The 12,550-nt window shown below is 31.8% G+C and overlaps 1 protein-coding gene across 1 annotated transcript in view; it reads left to right on the top strand.

Annotated features, from left to right (window-relative positions):
• SEMA3C (semaphorin 3C) overlaps positions 1 to 12,550 on the top strand; it is a 179,697-nt gene that overhangs the window by 103,770 nt on the left and 63,377 nt on the right. The window contains exons 5-8 of the mRNA XM_065883655.1: positions 3,843 to 3,933; positions 7,746 to 7,865; positions 9,259 to 9,401; positions 10,702 to 10,816. Coding sequence (XP_065739727.1) covers positions 3,843 to 3,933; positions 7,746 to 7,865; positions 9,259 to 9,401; positions 10,702 to 10,816 — 469 coding nt within the window. The remainder of the gene's footprint in view (positions 1 to 3,842; positions 3,934 to 7,745; positions 7,866 to 9,258; positions 9,402 to 10,701; positions 10,817 to 12,550) is intronic.

Here is a 12,550-nt window from a genome sequence, read left to right as displayed (position 1 = left end):
GCATCAGCAGGCGGACCCTCAACCACTGCACCACCAGGGAAGCCCAGTGCTGTTATTGACATCTATAACCATGGGACATCTTGCCATGCCTTCTTTCCTGATTTTTCACCACATACTCTCTTTCTGGTCCTATTTTTTCTCTTATTGATTCAATCTACAAATATGTATTTATTTAATAAGAGTAATGGCAGAAACAAAATCATTTCAGAACTTGTAAGCTATCTTTAAGATACTGGTCTTTGTCCTGTGTCTAAGAAGAAGCAACTGAAACAACCTTAAGCAGAAAGTGCCATGAACAGAATTGTGTTGTCACTTGTATTTTACATTACATTGATATTTTTGTTGTTCGTTTTTTGTTTGTTTGTTTGTTAGCTTCTTTAATTATAAAGTTGCCATGAACTGAGATGAGAAACAATGAAGAGAACCATGTCTGAGGTTAAAATTATGAGCCTGGGTTTGATTCTGTTGAGTCTGAGACGCTGCTGAAAGAAACAAGTAGAAATATCAAGTAGGCAGCTGAATATAAATTTGGCTATATGAATGTTTGAGTAATTGTTTCATAAGAGTAACTGAAGCCCAAACAAAGTGTAGATTTAATCATGCAGAAAGAGTATAGTATGAAAAGAATGATTATGACTGAGACTTGAGGATCTCCTAACTTTAAATGGCCAGATGGAGGAAAAGGGATCTCCAAAAAAGACTAAAAAGAAACAAGAGGAGAGGAAAAAAAAAAGTGTGTTCTGGGAATAAAAACAAGTCATTTTAAAAAGATAGAAGTGGACAACAATCTCAAATACCATTGAGAATCCAAGAAAGAAGAGGTCTAAAAAAATAAGCACTGAATTGTGTACATGATAGTCATTAGGGGTCTTGCCAAAAAAGGGTTTCAATAGAGCAGTTGAGGTTGGATGCCCAACTGAAGTGGATTGAGAAGAAAGTGAGAACTCAGGAAATGGTGATGAGTATATGTAATTCTTTAAGAAATGTGATTCTCAAGGAGAGTAATGTATAAGAGCTGAAGGAGTTGTTGAAATAATGTTGTAAAGGATCCAGTTAATGAGATTAAAGAACAAGTAGGGGACTTCCCTGTTGGCACAGTGGTTAAGAATCCACCTGCCAATGCAGGGGATACAAGTTTGAGCCCTGGTCCAGGAAAATCCCACATGCAGAGGAACAACTAAGCCCGTGTGCCACAACTACTGAGCCCATGCGCCACAACTACTGAAGCCTGCGTGCCTAGAGCTCGTGCTCTGCAACAAGAGAAGCCACCACAATGAGAAAGCCACGCACCGCAATGAAGAGTAGCCCCCGCTCCCTGCAACTAGAGAAAGACTGTGCGCAGCAACGAAGACCCAACACAGGCAAAAATAAATAAATAAAATAATTAATTAAAAAAAAAAAAAGAACGAGTAGGGATAATGGAAAGTATAAGTTGCCTAAGAAGACTGGGTAAGATAGGATCTGAAACACTGGTGGAAGGATTGGCCTCAGAGTAAGAGAAATATTTCCTCTCGTGTATTAGTGGATGTATTCATGTATAGTTATATATTTGGTAGTGAGAAACTGATGCCTCATTTAAGGGCTTCACTTTCTAAGCAACATGGTTGTCAATCATATGACCTGAGAATAAATTGGGAGATTTGACGATAGTGGCAATGGTTTGAAGTTATCAAGGGAAGAACCAGTTGACAGAGTGCCTTTGAAAGGTTGCTGAGCAGTGTAGAGGGTTCACTTTAAGTTGGTGATCAAAAATCTATACTATGTTGAATACACCTTGTTGGATAACCTTTCACAAAATGCTTAGAAGTTTGGAGGCAGGTGTGGAGAATGTAGATAGATGTGTCTTTATAGGCTATGGGTGCAATGAAAACAATCACAGATTCAAGGAAATTAATATTGATATTTTTGAAAAAAACAAAATTAAAAAGCATGGAATCTAATCTATCAAGAAGATAGAAGGCTGATAAATTGTAAAAAATAGAAAGGGTTCTTAGGCGATGAGTTTGAAGAATTGTTGCAGGGTGCTTGAATTAGTCATTATTCAGGTAGATCACATCCCTTCCTGGGGATGACAAGATCTAGACTATCACTGTGTGAGTACAAGGAGGCTATGCAATGGAGAAGGAAGTCAGTGGTGAGCAAGTGGTGCCTAAGCAGTCTCCTCAATTCCTGCAGTGCCAGCTGTCACTTTTTTAGTCAAATCTATGTATGACTCTGGCTACACAACCAAGTTTACTAAATTGTATTGTTTTCCTGCAGGTTTATCATTGTTTAGTTATTGTATAAATGATGACCTCTTGGAAAGCAGACATAGTTAGGAGTCAGGAGACTGAATTTTAATTTTGCTTTTGTCACTATTTAGCTATGGGTGATCTTGGACAAGTCATAGTTTCCTCATCTTTAGAGTTAATCCATGAAGAGCATCGTGTTATAGGACCTTTCTAGGCTAGAGCACTGTGATTCTTTTTAAGCTCTCTAATTTCCCATTACCTCAAGGATTTCCCGCCAATACATCAAACTCAGTATAACAAAAATGAACTAGTTTTATTTTCTTTAAAGAGTCAAAACTTCAGAATCAACTTTGTTTTCTTCATCTTCTTGAGCTGCCTCCAATTTGTTATTGATTGCCAAGCTCTGTCGATTTTCACTTTACAAATCCTCTTACATCTTTACCACTCTTACCCTGACCACTGAGATCCTGGCATGTCAGATTACTATTACCTAATTCCTGGACTACTGCAGTTCAAAACAAGTTTGTTTTCTTGAACCCAGTGTCTGTCTTTACAGCCACCATTCTCAATCTTCTTAAAGCACAAGTAAGACCCAATCTTCTTAAAGCAATGTTTTGAATCCTTCTATTCCATGCTCAAAAATGTTGAGCCCGTATTTCATTCAGGATAATTTTGAAAAGCAGCTTGATAATTAAGGTCCTCCATCATTTAATGCAATCTACAAACGTGATCATTTTTCTTTGAATTTTAGTAGTAGCTTTTACTAACTTTATGTAAGAAAAACGATAAATATACCAACAAAATGCTCCCTCTAACTGAGGCTGCACTGACCATTATATTTCAAATTGAACCCACTGCCCCCCATCCGTGGATTTCCCTAGTCCTATTCCCTGTTTAATTTTTTCCTAAGCACTGAGTACCATCTAACATACTTTATATTTTACGTATTTATTCTCTTTATATTCTTTATTTATTTTATCTGTCATTAGATTATAAATTACCTACAGGTAAGGATTTTTGTCTATTTTGTTTACTCTACCCCCAATGTTTTGTCAGTGTCTGGCAAGTAGTAGGTGCTCAATAAATTTTTGTTAAATAAATAAATGAATGAGTAAAAGAAACATTTTACTCTAAATTATGAATTATTTTGTTGAATCTAGTATAATGCTTTATATAACAAAATAAGTGGTCACAAAATTTTATGTTTAAAAAAATCTTGATTATTTTGAAAGTTTCATAATCCTCATACACATTGTTTCTCTGTAATCAGTTTTCTTCTTTTGGCCAATGTTCAACATACCTAGTTCAGGTTTACAATGATCCTTGATTTCCAAGTGTTTTTTATTGATGTTGATTTGAGAACTTGTTGGATCAGCTTTATGGGGAGTGTAGTAGGATGTGAACTTGACCTGCTGAGGTTAGCTTTATAACTTACAAATGGATTCTTCATATAGGCCAAGAGAGTCTTAATATAGTAAAATTGGGAAGGCATAAGCAACCAAGTAGAAAGCATATTATTTATGATGATGCTTTGTTTTACTAAAGAAAAATTGGTTAACTAAGATAAAGTAATTTATCATTACTACATTTCCAATTTTATCTGTAATAAAGGACCAAGTTTTCATGATTGACTCCAAGTGTGAATCCGGAAAAGGACGCTGCTCTTTCAACCCCAATGTGAACACAGTGTCTGTTATGATCAGTAAGTGGAAAATAAAAGAGGGAGGGGGAAATATTTTTTTAAAAAGGAAATTAAATTAATTAAAGAAAATAAATTCATGATACCATATGCCCATTTTGGATAGCTGCATGGATGATAGCACCTGAGTAAAATAATAGAAAGTTGTGAGAAATTTTAATTTCTCGTTTCCAAGAATATTCATGATTAAATGATAACCATGTATTTTTTCATCTAATATGACTGCTGTTATTTGTAGAGCAAGTCAACCATTTAAAAAGCGTATGTATGTATATATATATATATTAATAGGTATTGTGTAGGTGCATACATATATTAATATATATTATAAAGTAACTTTCAGTGTTTTCTGTAGTTGTTTTTCTAGTATTAATTATATTCACTTTTCCTCGTGTTTTAGTAATCTTTTACAAATGATTAAAACTGGTATTTCTTTCATGCAAAATAATAACAAAGTGCATGTGTTAGCTAAGTACATTCTCTGTGGATTGTCTAGAAGTTGCTGTACTAAAAAAGATGTACTCATAAAATCACTTTTTTATTTTCTCATTTTTTATAAAATATATCAGTTAAAAAGCAGGCCCAGTTGATTGCTGCTACACACATTAACAAATCAATGTCCTTGAGTCTCAATCATCCAGTGCCTGTCTATACCTCACTTAGAAGACATTCTTTTCTGGCTAATTAAGACACTTCTAGAATATGTCTAACTTAACATTAGTTGACTGTGGGACAAATCTTGGATTTCAGTATGCCGATTATATAGTAAATGCTTTTCCCTTTTTGTTTCTCTATGTATTGCCAGTGGTAAAATTGCATCATTTGACAGTAGAACAGGTGGAAAAATAATTAATTTGTTCAAAACCCTTTGATTTGATTCATTTAAAAAGGCAACTCATCTTTCTTTCTCAGATCTGGAAACTAAATTAAGACAAATACATCCAGCACTGACTGAAATGTGAGCTTGGAAATTATCCAGTAAATTATTTCCCTATAGTCATTCAAATTGGGTAGGGAGGAAATGAAAATGTATCATTAGGACAGAAAAATTAGAAAGCTTTGAAACTTCAAGATATCCAATTAAGTCTGATGCAGAGTATTTTCAAATAAGTTTCTAAATATTATTTAATAGAAGCAGTGTCTCAGAAATTATTTTCTTCATGAGGAAGAAAATTTTATTCACCTTTAGAAACTGTAAGATTTGTATAGTACTAGATAAATATATAAAGTTTTTACTTATTTCAAGTTAAATGCTATGAAAATAAACTTCAAAATTCTAAATTATTGTTAACACATACTGGAGTTTTATCTCATCAAATATTATTTAGAACAAAAAAGGGTTAAAACAAGGCAGTATAAATTTTCCTGTTAAACTGTAGTAAGTCATGTAATAGTTTTGCGCTTTAGAGAATTGGATTCATTTATGAAATTAAAGTTGTTATTGCTCTTCATTTTTCAAGGACCTGAGACTTCAATTCCTAGGCTTATATTCCTATTCTACTTTTTAATATTTTGATTAACACTATAATTTTTACTCTCAAAGAAAATCATTAAACAGTTTGCTTAACTTGAAACCTGAAACTAAAAAGAGCAGGAAGCTTTATAACCTTATATTTATCATCTTATTTATTCTACTGATTATCCCTGTAATATTATCTCTAATATTTCATTTGTGTACTCATCTCACTTTGCTATTTGATGTATCATTTCTGTTCAATTGCAGTGCACTAAATAACACAAATTGGTTAAAATATTTCTATCTATTAAAGTGCCAAGAAGCGTTGAGCATTAGAATTTCAAATTACATAATATAGCGCGGCATCTGGCCCAACGTGCTAGTGTTCTTTTGCTATTTTTAGTAATTATTGTAGCACAACAAAGTCAGATGACATCTCTTAAAGAGCCTCTTCAAAACCTCATGAGATATTTTTTAGTCAGTGGAAGTACAACTGGAAAGCAAAATATTTTTGGATTAAAGTTTAAATTGAGCAAGTTTATCTTTGCATAAACCCTACAATGAAATTCTGAAAGAAAAGAATTTCTACTCTCAAATAAAATTCTTTCCAAAGTGACATTAATTAAATATTTCTTACACAAAATAAAGCAGAAACTTTATTATCCTTAACTTGCTATTAAAATTGCTGAGAATTTAAGACAGGAAATGAAGCCAATTAGCCATCTAACTCTTTTGTAATGTTTAAGACATAACTAATAAGGTGGTATACAGTAGGGTTAGAATCAGTCCTGTCTGCCATAAACCATCCTCTGAGTGTCCTTTTATTTTCCTTCCTGTAAACAGATGCTAATAAATCTATTGAATATCAGGAATTTATAACCTCCTCTTTTGGGCATAATTGGATATAACAAAGCTGTGAAATAATTAATTACAAAGTTTTCTCAATTTAACAATCATTGTATCTACAGAATACTTGTGTAGATGCTTCACAAATGTTCACAAAATTGTAAAGAAGCTAAATAGCTCAAAATTCTTTCAGGCACGTTTTGTTATCTCCTTATAATCTGTTCCCATGGACTTCAGATCTCTACCAGGAAGCAGAACTTGGCGACACAATGCCTGCCATACCCACTTGCTAACTGGTAGGGGTCCAGTTTGTGACCTGGTGAGCACATATTAAAAACATTCCATTCTCCATTCTATCCTAGGCCAACTGGTATTGCTTATTACTAAACAGTGAGCTTAGAGTGCTTTAAAATGTTTCAGTCCTGCCAAAATGACCACAATCTGAAGGTAGCCAGGAGAGTAATTCTAGAACATTAGTCAAAGAATGCAGCTGCATGGTAGTTCAGTGGGCCAAACCTGATCAACTTTATTATTTTTTAATAGATACTTAACTTTGTGCTCAAAGGTCATACATACCAATTTACTGCTTACTTCCCTTACTAGAATAAAAATTAATGTGGATCTTAACAAATAAGCAAAATGTCCAGTGTTGAGCACATACAGATTAACATATCTTATTTTGTCATTAATAATGATAATTTAATTTAATTTTCCAATATTTTTTTCTTATTTTTAAGTTTTATTTTATATGTGCTAATATGTTAAGCCACATATGGCTTATTAACATCATATTATATTGTTAACATAATGTTAACACGTTATGTGTTGCAATTGAAAAAGTAGCAGTTTGTTTACCTTAGAGAAACCTTCTAGCATAAAGGTCAAAACATATACATTTAATGATGAAATTGTTTTATCATTAATAGTACTTTGACAATTTGATGTGGCTCCATCTCATGAAATAATAAAAACTATTATTTTCAATCCATTTAGTAAAATCATAGAGTTTTTAATATGTACTGTGAACTTTTGATCATAATCCAATTCCCATAGAAGTTTGAGATTCAGGGTACTAAATGACTTATCCCTAATTCCCAGTTTAACTATGGCAAAAATTAGAAATCAAGATTTCTCTTACAGTATTTTTTATTTATTAAAGAAGTAATAATTGAGCCATTTCTTTGTTTTTATACCTATATTATTTCTGCCATTTCGGATGCACACTACACTATATAATCAAGTTTAGTTAAGTATTTAGTATAATTAAGTACAGGCAGAGGAATTTTTATCTCTATATCAGAAAGATTGTTTTGGTCATTATATGGGCAATAATGAGACCAAATTAAACTTTATCCAATTTTTTAATTTGGTGAACAATGGAAACCAATTAACAACTATAAATATTCTGTAATATGTGTCATGATCTAATAAGCAAATTCTCTTTGATTTTAAAAATAGCCTTAAAAACAGTTAAGATTTGCTTTTAATTTTGTTCACATTTTCTTTTTCATAGATGAGGAGCTTTTCTCTGCAATGTATATAGATTTCATGGGAACAGATGCAGCTATTTTTCGAAGTTTAACCAAGAGGAATGCAGTCAGAACTGATCAACACAATTCCAAATGGCTAAGTGGTAAAATAACAGTTTATCCATTTTCTGAGAATCATACTTTAAACTAATTTAATTTCATAATGAAAATTACATTAAAATGGTTAAAAAGTTAAAATATGAGTAACAAAAATTCTGTACTCTGTGATTTTAAATATTTAGGCTAAATAAGTAAATGAAATGAGCCATATTTCATATTCTAACTGTTTATTAACAATCATAGAATTATCATAGGATATATGAATAAATAAAAGTCACAGTGATATTCATCATATGTACCTATAGACAAGAATCTTCTCCAGTTGTTTAATTGTTGCATGTTACAATTAAACGTCATTTATTTATTTGGTCTACTTGTATATTTTAATAATGCCAAATCTAAACATTTTCCTAAATTTATGACAGATATCACGAATAGGGCATATTTAGGAACTCCTATTTGTTTTATGCTTAGATTCTAAAATTATAAAGCTGGTATATATTATTTTTTCACAGTTTGACTAATAATGGAAATCATAAGTATGATAATTTTATGATTATCAGTGTTCAAATGTTTTCAATTTTGGGGGTCACATGGAATTCACATCATGAAAAGTGCTCATTTGACTTTAATGTACAATTCCAACCAGTTGCTGTTGTTTAGAGGAAGAAGAAACCACTAAGATCTTTGTCATTTCACCCTGGGGAAAATTTAAGCTGACCTTAGATTTGGCAATTCACTTAACATTAAACAGTTAAGCATGAATCACTACAGTTAAGCATCTTATTTCACTGACAGACCAGCACAAGAAAGCAGTGATTGTCCATTTACTTCTTCAAATTATTCCTCCAGTACATCTGGAAATAAAGTATTCTGAAAATTGTTTTGTTCTTGAAATAAGGAATCCCTCTATGTCTTCAAATGACTGCATTTTTTCCTTGAAAAGTTTCCCCTTCATTTCATATGCCGTATTTTAAGTGAAATGTGTTTTTCAGATCATGGACTCCCAACTCCTCATTCTGCTTCAGTGAATTTGAGTTTATATGCACTAGCCTGAAAACCACACGTTCAAAAACAAACTTTTTTTCTATGAAACGACTATCAGATCCCATGGGAAATAACTGGTAGAAAAGTTTTTCAATATTTTAAAACTCATCAGGCACAAAGAAGTTTTGCAATTAGTGTACTTCCAGAATGTATTGCAGACAGAGAAAAATAGTTGAAGCTTTATATCATAGCTCTACTTTATGGCACTTGACATTCCAAATGCGGTATGTTCAGTGAATACAATTGCTTGCTTTTAGACTTTTTGGCTATGAATATTGAATTGTTCCTTTATACCAAAGATGGGGAAGGCATGTGCCTGTGGTCTACTTGGATGGAGAGTAGATGGATTTTCATCATGAGTATATATATCGTCTTTGTATTTTTTTCTAGAACCTATGTTTGTGGATGCACATGTTATCCCAGATGGCACTGATCCAAATGATGCTAAGGTGTACTTCTTCTTCAAAGAGAAACTGACCGACAATAGCAGAAGCACAAAACAGATTCATTCCATGATTGCTAGAATATGTCCTGTAAGTATTAAAGTTGTTCTAATTTGATGAAAGACTAAGAAATTCAAATTATGTAAACATGTCTTCTTTTCCCAATAGTTTATCTTCCTACTTTTTAAATCTACGGTTACAAATTAATAAAATATTAAAAGGAGACATTTAGATTTAATGTTTATTCACATCAGTCATACAAGATAAACACACTATTTTGGAAAATAATTTAATCCAAGGAATATTTTGGTTATGGTTTTACACAAATAAACAGTTTTGATTAATTTTTGCTTTTTTCCACTTAATGCATTAGAATTAAAAAGAAATTGCTGAATTGTATATTATAAAAAGAAATAGAACAATTCTTATGGATAAAATACAGTAAAAGACAATTATTGAGGAACTGTCTATAATAGTGAGAATTAAGAAATGCTTTAGTAAAATACAATTCTAATTACAAACTGATCAAAATATTCTTGTGTATCAAGAGTAAGTATACATAGAAACTCAAAAAAACTCATGATGTCTTCTCACATAAGAGTATTACAGGCTTGTCCTGACTCATTTATGATTAGCATCTTCTGTGCAAAAGTATTTCTTAAAATATTTAGTGTTTAAAATAGTCTATTTTTAAACATTATAATATTCCACTGATTTTGGAGCTTATCTGCTTCTCAGTCATTTGGAACAAGGCAGTGAAGCCAGCTGATGATGTGAAAAGCTTCAGGAAGTACAGAAAAAATGTCATTCAATAGAGACTATTTGTAAATGATCCAAATACCATTTTCCTTGCCCTGACCAGAGAAATATGTATATAAAGCATCTGATTAGAAATATTAAGGATTAAATGGTAATGCAGAGAAATGAAGGAGAGAAAATAGAATTATTGGGGACTATTTGGTGTAAGTATAAACCCACTCTCCTGACCACGGTAGAATCTGCATGCTTCCCTGTATACAATCATTTATGTTTGTACTGGAGAAAATGAGTTATCAAGAAAAGGCAAATTAAATTATGTAGTCTCCATAACAGCTTACTCATATTTTCATCAGAAATTTAGAAAGTGTTATGGCATATATTTATTAAATTCATTTTGATACATTTTCAGTTGATATCATATAATAGGAGAATAACAGTATAACTAAGGCTATTTTTAAAAAATACTATAGATCTTAAATATTCCTCTTTAACTATTGATATGCAGATTTGGTTAACATTTCCATCTTTCAGATTATAACAAATCCCCAAGTAGTAAGAATCCAAGGTAAATTTTAAATACACTTCAATGTTTATTTAAGCAATCTGAAATGTGTTTACAAAATGGTTTCAGAATGACACTGGTGGACTGCGTAGCCTTGTCAACAAGTGGACTACCTTCTTAAAAGCGAGGCTGGTATGCTCGGTAACTGATGAAGATGGCCCAGAAACACACTTTGATGAACTAGGTACATAAATGTGAGATTGAAAAATGTTCTTGAAAGAGAGTTTGTAAAGTTTACATATTTTAATAAACTCTCAAAAGAGGTTGTATTTTTCATGAATGTTTTCAGCATAAGTAAGTGCTGATTTGAATTAATGATCTGGATACTGTTCATGAATTTCCTGAGTATTTTTTAAATCTGTCTTGCCCCTAAGTGCACTGCTGAAACATTTAGTTCATTGAATCCACCATGATATATGAATTCGTGTGTTTTGTGTGTGTGTTTGTGTGTGTTTTAGAGAGAGAAGAGAGAGGTATTTATATAATTTATATATAAGTAATGATATGTTTGTGCTTTTCTAAAATAAATGTATATTTCATATATATTTGAATTCTGATATTCTGGTTTAAAATCAGTTTGTATGAGAATACAGCTATATATTTTTACTACAGTTAATGGACACAATAGAGGTTATATGGAAAAGTGTCAGAGTAGAAAGTAGACTTGTGCTCCAGTTTTAGTTCTTCTTGGTGACCCTGGGACTAAATATTCTCAGCATGTGTGACATGAGGAGGGTTATACTTTCCAGGTCAAATAAGGACTGAAAATCTGATTCCTTTCTGCCAAAGAACAGTTCTCTCTCTTTTTTTTTTTTTTGAATTTAATTTAATTTTTTATACAGCACGTTCTTATTAGTTATCTATTTTATACAAATTAGTGTATACATGTCAATCCCAATCTCCCAGTTCATCACACCACCACCCCGCCATCCACGCTTTTCCCCCTTGGTATCCATATGTTTCGAACAGTAGAATAACTTGGTACACATAATAGTATCGTGTTTACTAAGTGCCATTTAGAAATGACTTTTATTTTGCTTTAATCCATTAAAATATAAAATGCTAGTTAGTCTCAAATACTGAGGCAGGTGATGAGATAAGCAATAAAAATGTATTATAATATGGAAAAAATACTGGTTCTAGCAGCTACAATAATTGAAATAGACAGTTGGTCTCCTCAAAAAGCCATTATGTTGATCATAGAAACACAAGTTTTTATTTCAGCTTTTCTAGAAAAAACGTTCTAAGTATGATTTCATGTTATAACCTAGTTACTCATTATTTCCCCCCAAATTCTTTGCAAGTATATTTATGTTTCAGTGACTTAGAATGTTTCAGTCTTTCCCATTTTTAGGGAGAATAGACAGTGCCAGCCTTTTATGGAAAGACTAGTGATTATTAATTTATTGCTTAAGAGGTTCTAAATTTATTGTGAATAACAAAATACATCTTTCTTTGTATTGGTCAGCAAGAATCTTATTTGCAAAAAGGTCACTAAATCCAGATCTTTCTTGCATTCATAACAATTGGTTATTAATTGGAATTTCCTATCAGAAATTTACTTCCAGGTTCTGTTATGAATTACTGTACCTTACGATCTATACTTTTGCCTTTGCCTCAATATACTTTAAAATTCTTGTTGTTAGGGGAATTATTGATTAAATAAAAATATCACTAGCAATTTTGACTAAAAGACAAAAAAGTCTTATAAGTCACTGTGAAAAAGTTTTCTTCCATGTTCCAAATTCTAACCCTAGATTAAAAAGAAATTGAGATTTGTAATACTTTTTAAATTAAAAATGTAATTTATTATCATTAAGGATATTTAGAAAATTCAGGAAAAAAGAAGAAACAGGAAAGTTTCTGTAGCTTTGTTAACCAGAAACACTCACTGGTAATCTTCTTATTGTATTCTAAT

Source organism: Phocoena phocoena, chromosome 9, assembly GCF_963924675.1.
Source record: "Phocoena phocoena chromosome 9, mPhoPho1.1, whole genome shotgun sequence".
In the NCBI taxonomy this organism is placed as follows: domain Eukaryota; kingdom Metazoa; phylum Chordata; class Mammalia; order Artiodactyla; family Phocoenidae; genus Phocoena; species Phocoena phocoena.
Note: the sequence above shows the minus strand (reverse complement) of the source record. Positions and strands in the feature narration are given on the sequence as shown.